The 23,180-nt window shown below is 46.1% G+C and overlaps 1 protein-coding gene and 1 non-coding gene across 2 annotated transcripts in view; one reads left to right on the top strand and one right to left on the bottom strand.

Annotated features, from left to right (window-relative positions):
- The window catches only part of LOC126188361 (protein apterous-like), a gene marked incomplete at its 5' end in the record, with an annotated part of 351,323 nt that overhangs the window by 101,321 nt on the left and 226,822 nt on the right, over window positions 1-23,180 (bottom strand). The window contains 3 exons of the mRNA XM_049929960.1: window positions 16,436-16,586; window positions 16,698-16,754; window positions 16,845-17,082. Of these exons, the coding sequence (XP_049785917.1) occupies window positions 16,436-16,586; window positions 16,698-16,754; window positions 16,845-17,082 (446 nt within the window). The remainder of the gene's footprint in view (window positions 1-16,435; window positions 16,587-16,697; window positions 16,755-16,844; window positions 17,083-23,180) is intronic.
- Window positions 21,961-22,034, top strand: Trnat-ugu (transfer RNA threonine (anticodon UGU)). Its single transcript has one exon. It is a non-coding gene; the product is annotated as a tRNA-Thr (tRNA).

Raw genomic sequence — 23,180 nt, 5'->3', positions numbered from 1 at the left:
TTCTCTCTCCGGTTTCATTGATACTGACATGGGTGTGTAGGGCACGACAATACAGGGTGTGCATAAAATCCTGGAACACTTTCAATTATTTATTGCACAAGAACCAAAAATTGTACAGATATCATACATATGTGATTTTGAAGAGAAACCCTGGAAGTTTTTTTTTCTTTCATGTATACCGCCTCAGAGTTTTGGTAATTTGCCAGTAGTCAGCGCTAGTCGCAAATATGGCCAGTTCAGGTGCAGGGGCGAGCTTCCTGTGTGTTGGAATTCGACAAAAACAAGTGTGCTACAGCTGTCCAACGGATGTTTAGGACCAAGTATGGTACGAAGCCACCAACAAGGAAGGCGATTTACCACTGGCACAACAAATTCGTTACGACGAAACCTGTACGGGTCATTCTTCTTCGCCGACACCACTGTCACTGGATATTCCTACTTGGACTTTGTTGCAACAATGGCTGATGCCTCAAATGCAATCGGACTCCCCGTTCATCTGTCAGCAGGATGGGGCTCCAACCCATCTCCATCGTGAAGTTCGTGGGTACCTGAACACGGAGCAGCCGCATCGATGGATCGGCCGTGCTACAGAAGTGGACAGCTGTTTCATGAAATGGCCTCCCCGATCACCAGATCTCACTCCGTGTGATTTTTTTTCTGTGGGGACACATTAAAGATCTGGTGTATGTACCGCCTCTACCACGTGATGTAGCAGAGCCCAGGGAGAGAATAAGGGAAGCGATGCCATGCTTGGACGGGTATGGCAAGAATTAGATTACCGTATTGACGTCTGCCGGGTCACTCACGGTTAGCATATAGAATTTTTGTTAAAAAACTTTCAGAGTTTCTCTTCAAAACGCAATATGTAAGACATCTGTACAATGTTTAGTTCTTGTGCAATAAATAATTGAAAGTGTTCCCGGACTTTATGGTACACCCTGTATACAGGGTCATTTAGAAGTAAGTGTACACACTCCGCGCGTGTAATTACCAATCAAAATAAGAGTAAAAAGTTAAATAAAGTTTTGTCTGAAATTAAGTTATTTGAGAGCTATGGAGCAATGGAGGGATCACAAGTGCAACACAAATAACACAAAATAAATTATTCGTAGAAAGCATCGACACGCAGTTCAACTCAACGGCATACTGAACGTTTACCACAAGGCATGTTCAAAATGATGTCCATATAGACGAAGACAGTGCAGTGATCGACTTCTTACCACTCTCGGAATCTTGCAGGCTCCTTTCATCTCAAACGAAATTAGAATTATTTATTAATACCTTCAGCTGCTGACGGGCGTTGGTAAATATCAACGGGGACAGGTGAAAATGCGTGCCCCGACCGGGACTCGAAACCGGGATCTCCTGCTTACATGGCAGATGCTCTAGTCATCTGAGCCACCCAAGGGCATAGAGGATAGTGCGACTGCAGTCTCCAGCGAGACCCACATCTCTTATATGTCCACACACTACTCCTTTTCTTTCGGATTGTATTAAGCAAATCTAGATTTCGGTTAGTGCTTAATAAAACTCAAAAGAAAAGGACGACTGGTTGCTGTGCTCCACCATTTTGAAACCAGGTTTTATGGCTTCGGCGACAGGTTTTCCTATTTGGTTCAAATGGTTCAAATGGCTCTGAGCACTACGGGACTTAACATCTGCGGTCATCAGACCCTTAAAACTTAGAACTACTTAAACCTAACTAACCTAAGGACATCACACACACCCATGCCCGAGGCAGGATTCGAACCTGCGAGCGTAGCGGTTGCGCGGTTTCAGACTGAAGCGCCTAGAACCGCTCGGTCACAGCGGCCGGCTATTCCCACTTTTGTAGCGAGCATTTATGTTGAACATTTGTTTGAGTATTAGTAGTCAGGAGACCGAGCGAGGTGGCGCAGTGGTTAGGCACTGGACTCGCATTCGGGAGGACGACGGTTCAATCCCGCGTCCGGCCATCCTGATTTAGGTTTTCCGTGATTTCCCTAAATCGCTCCAGGCAAATGCTGGGATGGTTCCTTTCAAAGGGCACGGCCGACTTCCTTCCCCGTTCTTCCTTAATCCGATGAGGCCGATGACCTCGCTGTCTGGTCTCCTTCCCCAAACAACCCAACCCTAGTAGTCAGGGCAAAAATCAAGTTGGTAAGAACTTACCGTAGAGGTCGCATCTAAACTGCTAGTTGTGCTGTTAGAATAGAAAGATTTACTACAATTAAACGTAGTGAATTTCGAAGTGTTGTACGTGAGAGACATTACTCAAGGTTTGTACCAACTAGAACTTAATAGTTTCATTTAAAATCATAGTCCTGATCCCGCTAAGTAGAAGGAGAATAGAAACATTTCCTTCACTGGGCTGGACCAAAATGTGCCCGTGCAGACTGGAAACTAAGGTTAGTATGTTCTCCATCGCTTTCTGGCTGACCGCAAAATTAGTTGCCAGGCTCACCTGAGAAAGACGACGTACTACATACAACCAACTAACGTGTTATTCAAACCCGCCGCCCCACACGAGTCCTGTTTAGATGGGGTTTGATACGATGGTGTGTTGGTACTGTTGGGTCTTCCGAGATGTGTTCAGACGGAGTATAGTTTTCATTCGTTTCTCGCTTTGCTTCCATATTTTTGTCCAGCCCTCGTATATCGTATCAGGAAAGTAATAGTGTTCTGGATCTGTTTGTAAGCGGGGCAGTGACTACGTTTAAAACGACTGTGCAAAATTCTCTGCTTTCTCAGCAACTTCCTAATATTTTTGTTGTACCAAGGAGGATCCTTTTCCTCCCATATACTTTTGCTAGGCACCTACTTCTCTAGCACGTGGTGGACGATACCTTTAAATTCCGACCAGAGATGCTCAATATCTTTGTGTCCCGCTGTGACTGCTTGGAGCTGACTGTGAAGATATTCATTAATGACACCTTTATTTGCTTTCCCAAACAAGAAAACTCTACGCTGTTTCTGTGGTTTCTTTGGTTGTGTTTTTTTTTTTTTTTTTTTTTTTTTTTTTTTTTTTGGCAACTTCCACTGACATAGAAGCCACAACGACATTATGGTCGCTAATACCTTCTTCTAGATTAACTTTCTACAAAAGATAACGTCTGTATGTCGCCAAGGTATCTAGTATGTTCCTAAAATGGTTCAAATGGCTGTTAGCACTATGGAACTTAACATCTAAGGTCATCAGTCCCCTAGACTTAGAGCTACTTAAACCTAACTAACCTAAGGACGTCACACACATCCATGCCCGAGGCTGGATTCGAACCTGCGACCGTAGCAGCAACGCGGTTCCGGACTGAAGCGCCTAGAACTGCTCGGCCACTGCGGCCGGCAATATGTTCCCATTTCGAGTTGGTTTTCTAACCAATTGCTCAAGGTTGCCCCCCTGTGATAAACGTGTAATTTTCCCAGTCAAAATGGTTCAAATGGCTCTGAGCACTATGGGACTTAACATCTATGGTCATCAGTCCCCTAGAACTTAGAACTACTTAAACCTAACTAACCTAAGGACATCACACAACACCCAGCCAACACGAGGCAGAGAAAATCCCTGACGCCGCCGGGAATCGAACCCGGGAACCCGGACGCGGGATTTTCCCAGTCAGTGGATTCTAGATTTAAAGTCTCCACCTATAACTAATGGATAATTTGGATATTTACTTCCTATGTTCAAAATGGTTCAAATGGCTCTGAGCACTATGGGCCGGCCGGAGTGGCCGAGCGGTTAAAGGCGCTACAGTCTGGACCGCACGACCGCTACAATCGCAGGTTCGAATCCTGCCTCGGGCATGGATGGGTGTGATGTCCTTAGGTTAGTTAGGTTTAAGTAGTTCTAAGTTCTAGGTGACTTATGACCACAGCAGTTGAGTCCCATAGTGCTCAGAGCCATTTGAACCTTTTTTTTGAGCACTATGGGACTTAACATCTGTGGTCATCAGTCCCCTATAACTTAGAACTACTTAAACCTAACTAACCTAAAGACATCACACACATCCATGCCCGAGGCAGGATTCGAATCTGCGACCGTAGCAGTCGCGCGGTTCCGGACTGTACGCCTAGAACCGCTAGACCACCGCGGCCGGCACTTGCTATGTACTCAAGACTTTCCCTGAAACGTTCTGCGACGTTTGCTGCGGATGCTGGTGGTCTATAAAAACATCCTAATACAATGGTCAATCCTTGTCTAATTGACAGCTTTATCCAGACTATTTCACATTCCGACCCAGTATCGATCTCAACGGCGTTTGAACAGCTTTTAACTGCAGTGAACACACCACCTCCCATAGCATCAGTCCTATCCTTCCTAAACATTGTCCAATCCGAGTTCCAAATTTCACTGTTTTTTATGTCTGGTTTCAACCAGCTTTCGGTACCTAATACAATAATGGCATTGCTACTGTTTATTTCGGAGATTAGATCGGGGATCTTGCTACAGGTTACCGGTGTGATGTTTTCCGTGCCTAAGTATGATCGCTGAAGATCGAAAATGGGAGCTGAAAGGAAGTGAGTCGTGTTTGCTGCAAACGGTGTTGTTGATAATACTTTGCTGAAGTCTCTCGGTGTCTATGCGCAGTAACGAGGACGTGCAGAACCAACACCGACTCAAAGGAAGGCCTCGGCGCTTGTTCGTGACGTCACGTCAGCTAGGCACGGCGAACGCCAGGTCTATTGTAGGCATAGTCATAATGGTGGTGTCTCCCTCCCTGACACAGGAAAATGTGAAACTATTGGCGGTAGTTGACCAACACACATTGTTCTGAGAGATTTCTGCAATCAATTAACTGTGCAATTCATTACACTTCTTAATAAATAGTGTACCCGTGAACTTAAATTTCCACCTGTTTTAAGGATTGACATACAAAAACAATTTCATGGTCCAGCAGCAACAGAATTCGTGCTTCTTTACCTGATTTGTAAATGTGAGGAACTTACGTTTGTACTTGGTTGCTATTACAAGGAACTGTGAACATATTGGTGCTCTTCTTTAGGTATCTTGGTTGTACACGTTGGGGGAGGGGGTTGGGGACAGAAGAAGAGGCAAAAGAGAGATACTTGTTTTATCATATAAAATTTGTTTATCTTTTCTAATGGTCATGTTTAAAAAAGTTTAAGCTCAGCAGTATTTTCGATGTATGAAGCTATTTTGTTTCCTGTTTAGGATTCCTTTCGTTGAAAACGACTGTAGTCTAATGACTGGCAACAGTTGGACATTTACACATGTAAATTAGTTCACATTTCCAGTGACGATGTCAAATGAAAATAAATCAATAAAAGAAATGAGTTCATTGTAAGGGGGTTGGTAAGTTTCGATAACAAAATGGATCAAGTAAATATAGTTCCCTAGTGCTCAGAGCCATTTGACCCATTTTTTTTTATAGTGATAAGCACGCCCAGGCGTTTCTGCCTGCAACAGACCTGTCGTTCGCCGTGCCTAGCTGACGTGACGTCACCAACAAGCGCCGAGGCCTTCCTTTGAGTCGGTGTTGGCAGAACACGGCTGCGGGGCTGTGGTGGGCAGGTAGCGCGTGTGCTGGCCGCTTTTTCCCCGCCACGCTACGCCACCTCGGGGCAGACACGTCCGGCGCTGCGGTGGCGGTGCCCGCCCCACGTGTTGACAAAACACGCCACCCTGATTGCCCCGGCAGAGCTCGCACGCACCGCTTCTGCGGCCGCATCGCGGTTTCCGTATTTCCTTTTTTCTCCTCTCCCCGCCCGCCGAAAGTAGTTTACCGGGATGATAGTCTCAATCACCGGCATGTTTTGCTGCAGCTGGAAGGATCTGTTTCCACCGCAGTGCTTGCGGATAGCCCAATTGAAGATGTCAAAACGGATGTAAGACAAAAAGAAACCGGCGAGTCGAGGCAAAAGAGTACTAAACAAACACACGCTGCGATCCGTGGAGACAGGTAGCGCGGACTCCCGCGCTACGATCAGATGACGCCCTGCGTTTCACATTAAGCTGTCTCTCTTTATCACTCGGAGAACTTGAAGTTTCTTTGCTTCAGAGAACAAGAGAACATGATTGTAAATTCTGACGAGCTCATGTTTGGCGTGATTAAACTACACCACATTGTACTTTGCCATCATAAACGAGTAGTAAGAATCATCACAAACACCAGTTTCTTTCGTCATTCGCTCCAGCCAACTTCATTCTCAGTTTCATTAAATGATATACCGGGTGTTTCAGAAGTGGTGGTCAATATTCAGAGATATGACAGGAATGAGCATTCGAAACAAAAAAAGTCAATCAAACAAGGTCTTAAGAGCTATAAGCAATTCTTGATCTTCGGTGCTGTGAAACAAATCTTTTCTACTACACGCTCTCTGCTTTCCATATCTACATCTTCACCATACTCCGCAAACCAACTAATGATGTGTGGCGGAGGGTACTTTTGGTACCACTATCTGATCTCTCCAAGCCTGTTCCACTCGCGAATAGTGCGTGCGAAGAATTATTGTCGGTAAGCATCTGTATTGGCACTAATTTCTCGAATGTTCTCCTGATGTTCAATATGCGAGATGTATGTGAGAGGAAATAATACCGACTCCTCCTGAAAAGTGCTGTCCCGAAATTTCAATGGTAAATCTCTCCGTGATGCACAATGCCTCTCTTGTAACGTCTGTCAGCGGAGTTGGTTTAGCATCTCCGTAACGCTCCCTCGCCAGCTGAACGATCTTCGTTGGATATTCTCCTCTATCAGTCCTACCTGATAGGGATTACAGATAGATGAACAATACTTACAACATATTGGGAAAATTTCCAGTGCTCTAAAATGCATACCTTAAGAGCTATGAGCACTTGTTCATCTTCGCTACTTTGAAAAACAATTCTTTTAACGAACAAGTGCTCATAACTTTTAAGGTATGCATCTTTACTGGGCAATTTTTTCTTGTTTTGGTCCATACCCATACTTCCCAAAATATTAAAAGCAAATAGCTTGCAAAAGAAGAGATTTATTTCACAGTATCGAAGATCAAGAATTGCTTGTAAGATATGCCTTTTAGATCCCATGTTAACTTCTATCGTAACCCTGAATATTGACCATCACTTCTGAAACACCGTGTATAGGAAAAACTACCGTTGTACCTGCGTGAGTTGCAAACCATCACGACACGTTTCAAAGACCATTTCTACTTTACAGGCAGCTGTAATCAGACGCTTAATCAAATACCGATTAAGTTTTTCATTAATACTTTCAAGTATTTCAGGCTCAACTTGAGACGAGGGGTACAGTTATTCTTAATACATCTTACTAGGCACTAAACGTCCCTTAATGAAGAAAGACGGAAAAAACATTTAATGTAGCGTATTGTGTGGTAGTTATTACACAGTTAAGTCGAAATTTACATCTACTTACTCAGTGAAGTAGATGGAGCCTGAAATGGCTTTAAACTAATATTTTAACCTTTAACGGTATTTCTGTAGGTGGCAGCTACTATGTGTTTAAAAATATCGATAATGTGTAAGTTTAATTTATTTCTACCTTCTAAGTTGGGAGTAAAACCGACTACTGTTCTTGCTTTTCGGTTTTTATTGGGTGATGTTATCGATATGTTCTCATGGAGCGTGTATGAATGTCCTGCCCAAAATGGAGAAAGTGACATTCAGTAGGCATATCACACCATCCAACGCTTCTGGAGCGCCGGCCGCTTCAGTCTGGAACCGCGCGACCGCTTCGGTCGCAGGTTCGAATCCTGCCTCGGGCATGGATGTGTGTGATGCCCTTAAGTCTGTTAGGTTTAAGTAGTTCTAAGTTCTAGGGGACTTATGACCTCAGATGTTAAGCCCCATAGTGCCCACAGCCATTTGAACCTTCTGGTGCAGAATCATCGTGGGACGAGCGAACGAGAACCGTCTCAGACTACGAACAAGAGTAACTCTACAAAAAATTTTCTGCGTACGACGGTACACACACGTTGAGCAAGATTCCATGAAAAAAATCTTGATGGCGACTGCATTTCCACAGAAAACTGCAAGGATTTCAGCAAAAAAATATTTTCTTGAAAATGAAATACCTGCACATTTACCGAGCGCGTCACCACATTGCCCTTGACGTCCATTATCATTCTTTCATTGCCGATCTTAACTAATGCAGTCTAGTTATGCTGCTGTTTCCGCGATAATTGATGTGCTGAATTAATGAGAATTTTCACTCTACAGCAGAGAAAAGAATCTCAGACGAGTCGAAGTGTAGCAAGGACAGCGAGATAATGTCTGCAATACCTGGCACTGGGACATTAATGCTTCTGATCGTTATGCGAGGAGTACTTCCCGCTCTAGACTCATTTCACCTGTTCTGTAGGCTCAGTCGGTTTATAAGTTTCGCTGTTATTTCACTGCGTCCACATGCAGCGAGGACAATACAGAAAAAAAAATGTTCAAATGTGTGTGAAATCTTTGGGACTTAACTGCTAAGTCATCAGTAACTAAGCTTACACACTACTTAACCTAAATTATCCTAAGGACAAACACACACACCCATGCCCAAGGGAGGACTCGAACCTCCTCCGGGACCAGCCGCACAGTCCATGACTGTAGCGCCTAGGCCGCTCGGCTAATCCCGCGCGGCGACAATACAGAGGCAGCGTAAAATTTATAGGAGACAGGTTAGGATGCAATGAGCGGCGACCTTCCTTAAAGGGAATTCCAGGCATTCGCTTCTTTTATTTGGCAAACTTATGCAGTGCAAACTACGATTGGGACTCTCTAACCACTCTTCCTTAATTGTAATTATATGTCTTCACTGTGTACAATTTCACCCCGAGATCCGTCGTATGCACCATAGCAGCACACCCATGTTTGAGTGCAGCAAAAGCTACGTTCTGCGTTTGAGTTGCAGAAGGAACTGAGTCCAAGTCACTGAAGAACACCTCTAGTGACCCACGCGTCTCTACTAACAGCTTCCATCAACGACAAAAACAGCGACAAACCACGAAGTCCAAAGCTGCCGATTGACTGCGATTTTTATTACGGCCTACACTTAAACAGTACTCCATAGGCTCTACGTTTGGAAACGAGTTCAAAACTGCGATCGAACCTCGGTCTAGAGCGTTTCGCAACTATCCGCGCTGCGCTGCGTTGGCCCAGAAGTTTTATCTGTGAGAAGCCGCGACCTTACGCGTGACCACTCACCACGAATGGGTCTCACAAGTCAGAAAACGTCAAGCTGCACATCCCTCGTTCTTCCTATAGTCTGTCTCCGGAGACGCTTCGAGATTTGAATGCTCCTGCCCCAGTGTCAAGGAGGACACACAAAATACCTCACACCTCTGTATTTCTCAGAAAGAGGAACAACTACATTTTACACTTTTACCAGGCACAACTGTCAATAAGACTTGTAGAGGTAAGAAAGGCAAACCTATGTTTATAGCATTTGTAGACTTAGAGAAGGTTCCGACAATGTTGACTGGAGTGCTCTCTTTCAAATTCTGAAGATAGCATGGGTAAAATACAGGAAGCGAAAGGCTAAATAACTGGTACAGGAACCAGACGGCAGTTATAAGAGGTGAGGGGGATGAACAGGAAGTAGTGATTGAGAAGGGAGTGAAACGGGGCTGTAGCATATCCCCGATGTCATTTAATGTGTACACTGAGCAAGCAGTAAAAGGAAACCAAAGAAAAATTTGGAGTAGGAATTAAAGTTCAGGGAGAAGAAATGAAAACTTTCAGAGACAGCAAATGGCTTGGAAGGGCAAATAAACGGAATGAACAGCATCTTGAACGGGGCACGTAAGGTGAAAATCAACGAAAGCAACGAAAGGATAATGGAATGTAGTCGAATTAAATAAGGTGATGCTGAGGGAATTAGTTTAGGAAACGAGGTACTTGAAGTAGTGGATAGGTTTTGCTATTTGGGCAGCAAAATAACCAGCAGTGGTGGATGTGGGGAGAGAGATGGCGGAGTTTTGAAATTTGTAAGACTGGATGTCATGAACTGCTATACACATTATGACCTTTGAACACTATTGAGGTAAATACATTGTTTGTTCTCTATCAAAATCTTTCATTTGCTAACTATCCCTATCAGTAGTTAGTGCCTTCCGTAGTTTGAATCTTTTATTTAGCTGGAAGTAGTGGCGCTCGCTGTATTGCAGTAGTTCGAGTAACGAAGATTTTTGTGAGGTAAGTGATTTGTGAAACGTATAGGTTAATGTTAGACAGGGCCATTCTTTTGTAAGGATTTTTGGAAGTCAGATTGCGTTGCGCTAAAAATATTGTGTGTCAGTTTAAGCACAGTCGTGTATAAATTTTTCAAAGGGGACGTTTCACATGGAGTTCACCAGTAACGCCAACAGTCAATCTTCCCGCTCAAGATAACCAAACAAAAAGCCTGCTATCATCACATTATGAGTGATTATTGGGAAGGGCTTCGGGAGTGTGCGTTATTGATAATGTAAGCCGAATTAAGGAGATCCCATTTCAGCTGTAACTGTTCCTGATGTCCTGGAGGTGTGTGTGTGGGTATTTGAACTAAATTTGCTGTACGTTTCAGCTGACCTGTTCGTAGAGCATAAAGCGCAGCGCCATAGCTTATGGCAGGGAGGTGGGACGGACCTGGATCGAATCCGGTGGGGGGGGGGGGGGAGATTAACGATGGCGGTATCGTGTACGGGTCAACATGAGTATGGTTTTTTGGCGGTTTCCCAAGCTCGTTTGGACAGGCACTAGGCTGCTGCTCAACTTCCTCAGAGAACACAACACGCAAACAGTTGCAATACGATAACTCAGACATCAAAATTTTACACGATTCACTGAGAGAGGGAGCACAGGGCATCCCTCCCTTTGGTGACCTCGAAATCTGTGGAGTCAGATAGGGTATTCGGTTACAAAATTAAAGAATAAAAACTAAATTTACCAAATCCTGAAAAAGAGGACTGGTACTAGACTGCATAACCGCTAAGGAATAGAAGAAAGATAAATTTGCTTCAGATTTCAGACTGGCCTTTGTGATGTGCAATCCTTTCTACAATATACGCGCCAGAAGTTGCAGCATCTTGGAACTTGTATTGCACAGGGCGGTTCCCTGTTACCGTGCCTCCTCGAGATGTCTTTGACCTATAGAAATCACTGCAGTCAAGCTGTTACGAAAGGACAAACGAGGAGCAATACGTATTTTGAAGAAATCCACTGGCAGAAAATGGGGATCAAACACTACTGTTCTCAGAACTATTGATATGGCCCTGTACTTTTCCACTGCAGAGTACGCCTTCCCAGACTGGACTGGATCTGTCCATACGTGAAAAGTGAATGTCATCCTGAATGGAATATAACGTTTGATTTCAAGTTACGGATGCTCCAGCTGGCCGAGACAAAAAGACTGGTGCCTTTCAATATGCCATGATGGTCGGTACTTGGCTGCGGTCCAAACAGTAATCCGGTTTCGAAAATTTTACGCGAGAAGGAAGCTGATAACTCCATTGGAATGAATGCGTAGCAGCCACTCCCTCCAACTCACATGGCACAGGTTTCAAGGACTATCGTTTCTGAGAAAGGAATCAAGGACACGTCAATCACTTGCTGTTTTGCTGCAGTTTCTCCGAAGCTCAGCGCAACTGCTTACTGCAAAAACTGAGCCGTGGGGGCTCGGTTTGCTGGCCTACCCACCTCTGGAACCGGTATCGATAGTCAACTCCTGGGCTGTGAACGGCACGTGACGGAAGGAGGAGGCTGGAGCACCAGTGCCTGGCGAAGGGGTTTGGTTGGGCCGATTTGGGTTTGACAACTCATGTACCCAACCGGATCACCGAGCCACTTGTCGAAAGTTCGGCAGCGGCTAAGCAAGGCGACGAGGGTCCTGCTCTGGAAGTCTGGTGATGGGGACCTCCTTCTGTTATTTGAAAAGGAGTTAAAAGGATATTTGACGGTGGGGAGAGTGTACCGTAACATACTGCCTATTGATATTCTAGCCCTGTGGCTCTATTGTTTAAATTAAAATTGGGGCAATGTTATTGTGCCTTTTTCAGTGAGTAATGTGTATTTGTTTGTTCTGCAGTGTGCCTTGGCTTGAGAATGGTCAATGGTTGTTAGTGCGTCTTCTTTGAAGCCACGTGATTTTGTTGATTGGTAAACAGCTTGTATGCACCCGCTTGGGTGCAATGTTATGAACTGAAGTGGTAATATCGGTTAGTGGCACTGTACCCGGTGGCAATGTCATGCTACTGTACCATGTACTGGGTATGAATTTGAAATCTAATTGTGATTTAGTATAGTGTATTTATTCTAACCTACGTTCGTGTGTTTCAGTCACAATTGAACTACTACTGAGTGAAATTTTCTGCTTTGCTTAAGCTCACCTTAACCAGTGTTTCTTAAAGCGTTTCAGCAATTCTGATTCATTCCTCAAGGAGGTGGGGGAGGTTTAACTGCAACTGCTCTATTTGTACCTGCACTTTGTCGGTTACATGTACTCGCCTATCAACTTACCTAGACAGAGGGGTATGTATTTATTGTGTACGACAAAATCCATTCAATTATATCTGTCAATCTTGGCAAGTTTCCCCTGACCTGATTGAAAGCCTTGTGAAGGCGAATGGCTTTAACTATATGTTTTATCTAAAGTTTCGAGTTGTACTTAAATTGCTGAAGCAAGAGCAATCATTTCTGAGTGTAGATTCTGTTATAGTTTGAGGGTGCTGCCTCGCGTGTGATTTATGTTCACAGCTGATTGCAAAACAAGCGAGAGTACATTGGTGTTTGCAACCGTGACTTCTGGGTCGTTACCTTGGCGGCATCCAGCCCAACGCCCGAGGGGTAAGTTATTGCTGCGTGAGCGCTTTGCCGCGTCGTCTGTCATACCAAGCAAATGTTGAGAGGTTGTTTATTCCTTGGAGCTATACCTGGGTTGCGCGACTGCCACCCCGGTTGTAGGCCGTGGAGTTTAGCGGGATTAACTCATGAACTTTTGTAAATTACTGAACGATTCAAATTTCATTCTTACTGCCCATAAACTCAGAGGCTTTGTGTTTATTGAACACTGTTTCCTTTTGCTTATATTGGTAAATTTCAGTAGTATGTCTCTTTATGTCACTATAGTTCTAATGGTTTTCATGTTGTTATTAACCTGGAATTTTAGTTGATGAGTATGTTTTTCTTAAATAAATATTAATTTGGTGAAAACGACGAACTATCTGATGGGTCTCCCTCCCACGTGTTGATGTTTGATCGTTTTCTATCCTGAACCTCTTACCTGGGTTTCAAAAACTCTGTGAAATTGACGATGATCCTTCCAACAAATGCTCCTGATTCGTTAAGAGGTCACACAGTCACCTTGAAGACAACAGCACAGCTATCTATTGATTTCCAATATGTGGAAATTGAAACGGCCTATGATCGCAAATTTTTGTTATCACTGACTAATTTGACGTGCACATATTGCTCCTGAGTTATGCAAGGACCGACGGAGGTGGCGCAGTGGTCAGCACATTGGACTCGCATTCGGGAGGACGATGATTCAGGCCCGCGTATGGCCATCCTCATTTAGGTTATCCGCGATTTCCCTAAATCGCGTCAGGCAAATGCCGGCGTGGGTCCTTTGAAAGGGCACTGCCGATTTCCTTCTCCATCCTTCCCTAACCCTCGCTTGTGCTCTGTCTCTAATGACCTCGTTGTCGACGGGACATTAAACACTAATCTCGTCCATTTGTGCCAAGAAGATCCTCAAACATACAAAGCTCCTTTTGTTGTAACGTTTGTATATGAAATTTGGTATTATACTTGCTGTTGCATAATCACTCTGATCTCCAGTTGTATTTCGCAATCCATACCGAATTCTCTCTTTTATATTCTGATTGTTTTGTATTTGTATTCATCAACAGTCGCAGCCCTCATAACGCCGTCCCTTACAGACGAAATTTTCGTATAAAAATGGCTCTGAGCACTATGGGACTTAACATCTGTGGTCATCAGTCCCCTAGGACTTAGAACTACTTAAACCTAACTAACCTAAGGACATCACACACATCCATGCCCGAGGCAGGATTCGAACCTGCGACCGTAGCGGTCGCGCGGTTCCAGACTGTAGCGCCTAGAACGGCTTGGTCACACCGGCCGGCTGCAGCAGCAGTAAGCGATCTAACACCTGCCCAGACACTTGTTGTCTTATAGAGACGGGTGCCGACCGCAGCGCAGTATTCTGTCTGTTTACATACCTCTGTATTTGAATACGCTTTCCTATACGAGTTTCTCTGGCGCTTCAGTGCAGTTGCGTTACATGTCGTCCATCCCCGTATGATGCGCGCGTGGCCGGCACAGTCGCCGTGGCGGTATGAAGCCTCAAGCGCCACCCCAGGCTGTGGGTCGCCGCCACAGCCTGTGGGCAGCGCCCACGCCACGCGTTCCGTGCCAGCGGCTTCCTTCCTTTCCGGCCTGCCGAGCACGGCGGGACTTCTTGCCGACCGCTGGACAAACACTGCGGACGGAGGGTGCCTGCCGTGTTTTTCTGCCGCCACCACACGCGTCACGCTGGGCGCGTGTGCGGCCGACAGCGCCCACCCCCCGCTCGCTTTTTCGGGCGGCGTCACCCTCGGGCGCGCACAACGCGGGCTGCCCTCACCGCTGCCGCTGTATCCACTTCCGGTAAGAAGCCCGCGCAAGAACTCCCCCGACCGAGAAGTGGTGGTATGGCGAGGCATGTCGTGTGAAACTGACATCTCTCACCAGGGTGCACCTTTCGAGCCTAATATGTGAAACATTCCCTCTCCCCGAGCCTCGGAGTCTCCGTGGCATCGCGACCGCGGTATGAACCCACAGCCGGCCGAGGTGGACGAGCGGTTCTAGGCGCTACAGTCTGGAACCGCGCGACCGCTACGGTCGCAGGTTCGAATCCTGCCTCGGGCATGAATGTGTCTGATGTCCATAAGTTAGTTAGGTTTAAGTAGTTCTAAGTTCTAGGGGACTGATGACCTCAGAAGTTAAGTCCCATAGTGCTCAGAACCCACACCCCTTTCGCGATGTACGGTACGTGAGGGAAATTACGTGACGTGCTACTCCGTGGATCAGCTGGTAACGTTCACTTGCGGAGCCCCATTAATTATCTGCACTGCTACATCACCAAATCAGTCCGCAGCTCGTGGTCTCGCGGTCGCGTTCTCGCTTCCCGAGCACGGGGTCCCGGATTCGATTCCCGGCGGGGTCAGTGATTTTCACCTGCCTCGAGATAACTGGGTGTTTGTGTCGTCCTCATCATTTCATCATCATTCACGCACGTGGCAAGATTGGACTGTGAAAAGGTTGGGAATTTGTACGGGCGCTGATAACCGCGCAGTTGAGCGCCCCAAAATCCGAACATCATCATCATCTCTACATCACCAAATCAGTCCCTTGACCCTTTCAGAAGCTCTGGATACACTAACTTCCCCCTATGTATTTTTCCAAAGTGGAAACCCGAGCTACACATTTGTGAAATTTCAACATTTTCATCAAGTTAAAGTGCTGCACCATGAGTACTTGTATTTTAATCATTTCAGCCAGTTGCGCAGCAGTACGTAGCACGGAGGCTTTCCGGCAGTCGTTCTTCCCGCGAACCATACGCGACTGAAACCGGAAAGGGAGGTAATGACAGTTGCACGTACAGTGCCCTCCGCCACACACCGTTGGTTGGCTTGCGGAGCATAAATGTAGATGTAGATGAACCACCTGGAAATGTCACTGTGCCGTTTTGCCAGGTGACTTACAAAACTTAAGAGAAGCCTATCTGCCTGCATACGTTGGCGCTTTCCTAGTAATGTTAGTGTCATTACTGCAATGGTTTCCTTCGCAATGAGTGAATTCGCGAGTTCGACTCCAGTCCACCACCAGCAATGGAGGGGAAAGCATTGAGAATACTAGCCACTCGTGCTGTTATCAAAAAAGCGTCCGTATGAGAACTCGTGGCAGAAGCCAACAGGCAGTTTGTCAAAACCTTATCAATTAAAGCTTTATGATTAGCTATGTATGAAAGTGAAACATGGACAATAAATAGTTTGGACAAGAAGAGAATAGAAGCTTTCGAAATGTGGTGCTACAGAAGGATGCTGAAGATTAGATGGGAAGATCACATAACTAATGAGGAGTTACTGAATAGAATTGGGGAGGAGTTTGTGGCACAACTTGACAAGAAGAAGGGACCGGTTGGTAGGACATGTTCTGAGGCATCAAAGGATCACAAATTTAGCATTGGAGGGTAGCGTGGAGGGTAAAAATCGTAGAGGGAGACCAAGAGATGAATACACTAAGCAGATTCAGAAGAATGTAGGTTGCAGTAGGTACTGGGAGATGAAGCTTGCACAGGATAGGGTAGCATGGAGAGCTGCATCAAACCAGTCTCAGGATTGAAGACCACAACAACAACAACATCGTAGGTTTACGAGCCTCGTGTTAACTGGCTCTCTGGTTCAGTGCAGGACTACACGGGTTCGAGTGAGCGTTCACAAAGTGTTGCAGCAGCAGCAGGTAGCGGGTACTCACCGAGACTGGCGGTCATGTGCTCGAGCTCTTTGGTCTTGCGCTTCCGCGGCCGGCCCTTCTGGCGCGCCGTCGTCGCGCCGCCGCCCCCGCCGCCGTTGAAGAAGCCGAGCTTGCTGGGGTCGTGGACGGGGGGCGGCGCCGCCGCGGGCGGCGTCGGGACGGACAGGGGCGGCGGCCCGGCCAAGCCGTGCGGGTGGTGCGCGTGCGGGTGGGGGTGGACGTGCGGGTGCGTGTGCGTGTGCGTGTGGGGGTGAGCGTGGCCGTGGTGGTGCGGGTGGGGGTGCGCGTGCGGGAGGAACTCGGGCGACGGGAACGGCGGCTGCTGCGTCGGCGGCGGGGGCGGGGGCGGCGGTGGCGGCGGCGGCGGAGGGGCCGGGCAGGCGGGCGGCGCGAAGTGCGGGGGCGGCGCCGGCAGCGGGCCGGGGGCGGGCGCGGGGGCGGGCGGCGCCTCGCAGCGCAGCTCGTAGTGCAGCCGGCAGAAGACGGCCGCGTCGCGCATCCCGTAGTGGTCGCCCTTGGTGAGCAGCGCGTCGCACGCGGCGCACTTGAAGCAGTGCACGTGGAAGACCAGGTCGCGGGCGCGCAGCACCAGCTCCGTGGGCAGGATGGCCGCGTGGCAGCGCGCGCACCGCCGCACGCCGAACAGCCTGCCGGCAGAGAGGAGCGCACACTGAGCGCGGGCACAAGTCGTGCGGGCTCGTACGAACAGTAAACTAGACAGCTACGACAGCAAAACAGTCACAGATTTAAAAACAATGAAATCTAGGCACTGTCAGAAACAAATCGGAAAGAAGACAGGGAACGTACACATTGCAGTAGCATGACCGAAACATACTGTGAACGAGGAGCCCACAACACTGTGCAGTGGCGCACTGTTTGTATACATTTTAGGGACTAAAAAAAAAAGTCACGTGTGAGTAGGACTCGGGCTCAGACGTATAAACTTTATTATGTATATAGGGTGTGATTCTTGAGTTCCCTTAAGGGGGGGGGGGGGGGGGGGGTAGGACGTCAAACGGGCCGACTTGGAGCAGGAGGGGCACCACAGGACATTTTAATTTCCACTGTCTATACTTTTACAAGTAAATTCATAAAACTTTATCAGCATGACCAGGAAGGATTCACACTCGTAGCAGCGGAAGTTCAAAAACATAACAATATTTTTTTTAACACGTGAAATTTCATCATTTTTTTTCACTTACTATTGGCTGCATTTGTTGCTATAGGTACACTTTTCTTCATAAGTAAGAGAGACTGTTCGATGAATTTTGCACAGCATACAAACCATACTTACAGGTGTCCGAAACTCTAGAATCTATTTAATTTATGAAAAAATGAATGAGCTGTTACGTTTTAAACTTTATGTTTAGAAAAAATCAAATTTTGTAGTTAAATATCTCAATTTTTACCACAGTTTTTAATAGATTTGGAAAATTCTAGAGTTTCACACACCTGTAAGTATGGTTTGTATGCTGTGCAAAATTCATCAAAGAATTCTCTTATTTGTGAAGAAAAATGTACCTATAGCAACAAATGCAACCAACAGTAAGTGAAAAAATGATGAAATTTCATATCTAAAAATTTTATTTTGTTATGTTTTTGCACTTGCACTGCTACGAGTGAATCCTGAATCCTTCCTGGTCATGCTGACAAAGTTTTATGACTTGATTTGTAAAAGTATAGAGAGTAGAAAATAAAATGTCCTGTGGTGGCTCTCCTGCTCCAACTCGGCCCGTTTGACGTCCTACCCCCCTTAACGGACTTCTAGGACTTGTAGATATGAGTGACTATGTAGTATCTTGAATAGGAACTCATGTCTAGAAACGTGCCGTGGAAGAGGAAATTGTAGGACGGTTCAAATTCAGATGTTTAACTCATCTACTTGTGCTGAAGGAAAGAGAAAAGTCTCAAGAGTTGCTTGTCGTGGTTCGCAGTAGGATACATAGGATGACGTGCCACTGAATGTCCGTCAGGAAATGTGGTTTCAGCATGAGGATGTACCATCTCGATTCTCACGTGTGGTTCGGAGACACCTCAACACAGCATATGGTGAAAGATGGACACGCAGAAGTGGTCCCACCGCGTGTCCGCCGCAATCGCCGGGTTTACCTCCTGTGGACTGCTACTTGTTCAGACTGGTTCAAATGGCTCTGAGCGCTATGGGACTTAACATCTGAGGTCATCAGTCCCCTAGAACTTAGAACTACTTAAACCTAACTAACCTAACGACATCACACAGATCCATGCCCGACGCAGGGTTCGAACCTGCGACCGTGGCAGTCGCGTGGTTCCGGACTGAAGCCCTAGAACCGCTCGACTACAGCGGCCGGCGACTTCTTCTTGTGCGTACGCTAAGTTTACTTTACGAAACTCCTGTAGAGACATAGGAACATCTGCTGGCACGATTTTTGGCCGCTACACTAGGAAATGAAGAGACACCAAGAGGGATGGAGAGTACCAGAATACGCTTCGCAGGTACAATGTCTGTGACGCCGTTGGTAGTCGCCATATCGAGTCGTTGTTGTAATGCATCAGTACGGTCCGTACGTACAGTATGCTGGGTTCTTTTGTGATTTGCAATAATGTAAACACGTAATGTTCAAGTGTTAATAAAAACAAATATGATTACTTCTTAAATGGATGTTGCGTAATCTTTCCTTTCGAATTGTTACCAAATAATTGTGCTGCACTCGCCTAATTCAGTTCTTCAAGCAGTAGTGAATGAGTTAAACATCTGGACGGAAGCCGTCGTAGAACGAAAACGGCACGTTTCCGGAGATGGGTTCCTACTAAAAATATTATATACTCACTCCCCCTCTACAAGTGCTAGAAGTTGGTAACGGGAATTTTCGAACACACTGTATAGACAGTTAATCCACCCCGGGAATGCAGAACCTATCCTTGTTATCGAATTTGATACTGGCAAGATATCGGTCCTGGAAATGCTAAGACTTTCGAGGACTGAAGTCGGATAACGAATGACAAAAGAATTATTTGTTTCGTGTGATATAATTACAAATCAACAATTTTCTGATTATTTGCTTTACTTCTGCTGTAAAACCTTGCTTCTTGCCAAATTCCATGATTCTAGGCCATCTGTAAATACCCTATGGGTTTCGATGGCTTGAGTTTGCTAGTATCAAAATACCTGTCATAAATGGCCTCAACTTCTTATTACATTGACTTAGAATCTTCAGTTGTTTACTCTGCCAACACCTTAATGTGTGGCACTCGGACGAACAGCCCTCTTCCCCATAGAGAGAGAGAGAGAGAGAGAGAGAGAGAGAGAGAGAGAGAGAGAGAGAGAGAGAGAGAGCAGTGATTATCCACTTCGCAGCACTGTATAAGAAAATTTTGCACGTCCGTTCATTGTAAAAATACACACAGAAATGCTGAACATATTTTTAACAACCACTCTAGCCAAGGTACACAACTTCTAACCACACAAAAAAAGATGTTTATGTAGTCGTTGTGTGTTCGTCCCTGTATTACTTCAAAAATGGTTCAAATGGCTCTGAGTACTATGGGACATCTCAGGTCATCAGTCCCCTAGAACTTAGAACTACTTAAACCTAACTAACCTAAGGACATCACACACATCCATGCCCGAGGCAGGATTCGAACCTGCGACCGTAGCAGTCGCGCGGTTCCAGACTGTAGCGCCTAGAACCGCTCGGCCACATCGGCCGGCCTGTATTACTTGACCACAGTATTATTGGACTTGGGATTAGGGCGTTTCGTTCGGCTTGTCGCCGGTCAGTATCGGGGTTGGCAGTATACGCACAACTGATCTGCAAGCACTGACCGGTTGATACCTTCTCCTTATTCACATTTCTTTACGGCAATGTTACAGCCTGTTTCCAATAACGGCCAAGTGCAGTTATAACGTGGTTGAGTTATACATGTGCTGTTTTGTTTTCTTGTGAACTTTGTTTGGGGACTGAATTATGAATCAATTCTGTTAGTTGCGACAAAGGGCTTTTCTTCATTTACTTGTAATCCGATGAACCTCCTGCCAGGCACTTAATTGTGAATCGCAGCTTGCGTGTCGGAAGCGGTTACGTTTCCAGCTATTCCTCTAGCCCATTTTGTGAATAACACGCTACATGTTTACGTAGATGAATATATATTACGCTCCTAAAAGCTGATGATGACGTAGTGCGATTATTTTACCAAACACTGATCATGCCAGTCCAATAATAAAAAATTATGAAGTCAGAAAGTTTACTTACATCCATATAGTGCGATTTGCTCCATTTATGTACCTAAGGTTATATTTTAAAAATGACTCAAGTTAGTTTACGCAGCCTTCAGCGGCAACGCGATTCTTTCCGTAATGTCAAGTACAGTATATTTAACGGAAACATAGGTAAACATAATGAAAAGAACACACAAAAGTTACAAATAGAAATTAATAATTATTATCTTCGACTATTGCTACTCTGTAAAGTGATTTAAGCCCACTATTTTCAGTTTTTCCCCAGCTACGTACTTTCTTAAACTTGATATACTTAAAATGTATGCAGTTACAAAATAGCGGCACGACTTACAGATACGCTGAACTTAACATCATAAACAGAATCTCGTGCCCTCATTATAAATCTACATATACACTCCCCAAGCCACTGTAGGGAGTACGAGCGCTATCTAAATGTTTGGTATTTCACACGTGCACAACGAACGTTAACGATTTCGTCTACCAAGATTCGAAAGATCTACCTCCGGGCCGAACGCCATCACACAAAGGTAACTCCTTCAGCAGTGAATACCACGTAACATAATTTCGGCCGCAGAAGTTATATGTGAGAGATGATCTTGACAGCGTTACTAGAGTACGTCAGTATATTTGAGTACAAATGGCGGGGGGAGGTTGTGAGAGCGGGTTGTCGGGTAACACAAGGAGCACACATTGAAGGGCAGTAGACTGACAAGAAAAATATGTACGAGATTCACGTATTAAGTGAGGGAAAAATGACTGATTATATGACTCTGCACTCTCCCGAACCTCTCTTATCTCATACACATGACGAATACGCCAAGTGTACGAAGGTGACATCGTTCATCGAATACAGGTTCTCTAAATTCGTCCACCAGGGTTTCATGATACCTACATTGCGTTTCTACCAAGGATTTCCATTTAAATTCCGCGAGTATTTGTGATACTCCGAACTGTAACTACCCTGGCAGCGCGTTTTTAGATTTGTTCGATTTTTGTTGTGTCATGCCTGCTTGATAATTGCTCCAAATTCACGCTAAGATGGTATTTGTTCTCTCACACATGTCCGAGAGAACAGATACCATCTTAGTATATAGTTAAGGCTCCCCGGCCACTTTACCATCTTCTTCTTCTTCTGTGCGAATGCACAAACAGTGCCCGAACTCTTACGGGAATCGGCAACGCGCCGCGAGTAAGGAGTATAATGGGCGGGGGCACTACGAATGTAGTGCGGCACAATACGTTGAGAATGTGGGTTTCGCGGGAGGCGTGCCAGAGATAAATCCCTGCAGTCGCGCTCTCCTCTGTGTCCTCGGTGGCTCAGATGGATAGAGCGTCTGCCATGTAAGCAGGAGGTACCGGGTTCGAGTCCCGGTCGGGGCACACATTTTCGTCTGCCCCGTTGACGTATGTCAACGCCTGTAAGCAGCTAAGGATGTTCATTTCATTGTAATTACTCCAAAAACTGAAACAACAGAGCTGACCGCGCTAGAGTCTTATTTGCGGTTTCCTTTACAAAGCATTTCAGTTTCCCAGAAGGTTTCTTACAAATACGTTAACCATTCTCCTTCCCTAATACTGCTTTTAGGTGACTGTGCCAATTGAAATCCCTTCTTACAGTTAATATCACCTTCAAATACGTTTGATTCCAAGTGGTTCTTTTTCTTCGAAATCAAATGGCTCTGAGCACTATAGGACTTAACATCTGAGGTCATCAGTCCCCTAGAACTTAGAACTACGTAAACCTAACAAACCTAAGGACATCACACACGTCCATGCCCGAGGCAGGATTCGAACCTGTGACCGTAGCAGTCGCGCGGTTCCAGACTGAAGCGCCTAGAACCGCTCGGCCACACCGGCCGGCTCTTTTTCTTCGTTGCAGACATTTTTATTAAGCTTCGAAACTGCTGCAAAAGTCATGTAGTCTAATTTCCAATCACCACCGTTACCTTTTTATGAAGGTGCTCACTGATATTGTATCCCTTCATTAGGAAATATTACGTTCGCACGTCAGTCGTAAACGCGCTGTCAACAGCTGGTTACACGGCAAAGAGAAAGCATGAAAGAGCTGCTCCGACGCGGAGTGGCTCGGCGTCGGGCTGTCAGATTAGAATGAGAAGTGAAAAGGGAGGCGGGGGAAACGGCCGGCCGCCGCAGCCGGCCTGTGTTTCGTCAGGCGGGTAGCAAGTAGCCGGCACCCTGCAGAGCGGCCAGCGACCAGCAGGTAGGCCGAGGCTGCATCGCAGCACGCCGCCGCCACTGCCACCGCCGCGATTTAGAGCAGCTGTCTGCCGGCTCGAGACTGCATTTGCATACGTCCGTCCTATCGGCCGCCATCTGCCTCGTAAACCTGCGGCCGCTGTCCACTGGCCGATCTGGAAGCCAGGACCCCCGCGTACCGCAGTTTCCGCACACCTGTCGCCTCGCTGTCGGACACTGCTCACTTTCGGTCTGCTCAAAGTGCGATTTAAAGTAGTCGGGATCTGACAGGTAGCGCGCCTGCCTGCTGCCGCCAGGAATACACCAATG

The sequence above is a fragment of the Schistocerca cancellata genome, chromosome 5, assembly GCF_023864275.1.
Source record: "Schistocerca cancellata isolate TAMUIC-IGC-003103 chromosome 5, iqSchCanc2.1, whole genome shotgun sequence".
NCBI lineage: Eukaryota > Metazoa > Arthropoda > Insecta > Orthoptera > Acrididae > Schistocerca > Schistocerca cancellata.
Note: the sequence above shows the minus strand (reverse complement) of the source record. Positions and strands in the feature narration are given on the sequence as shown.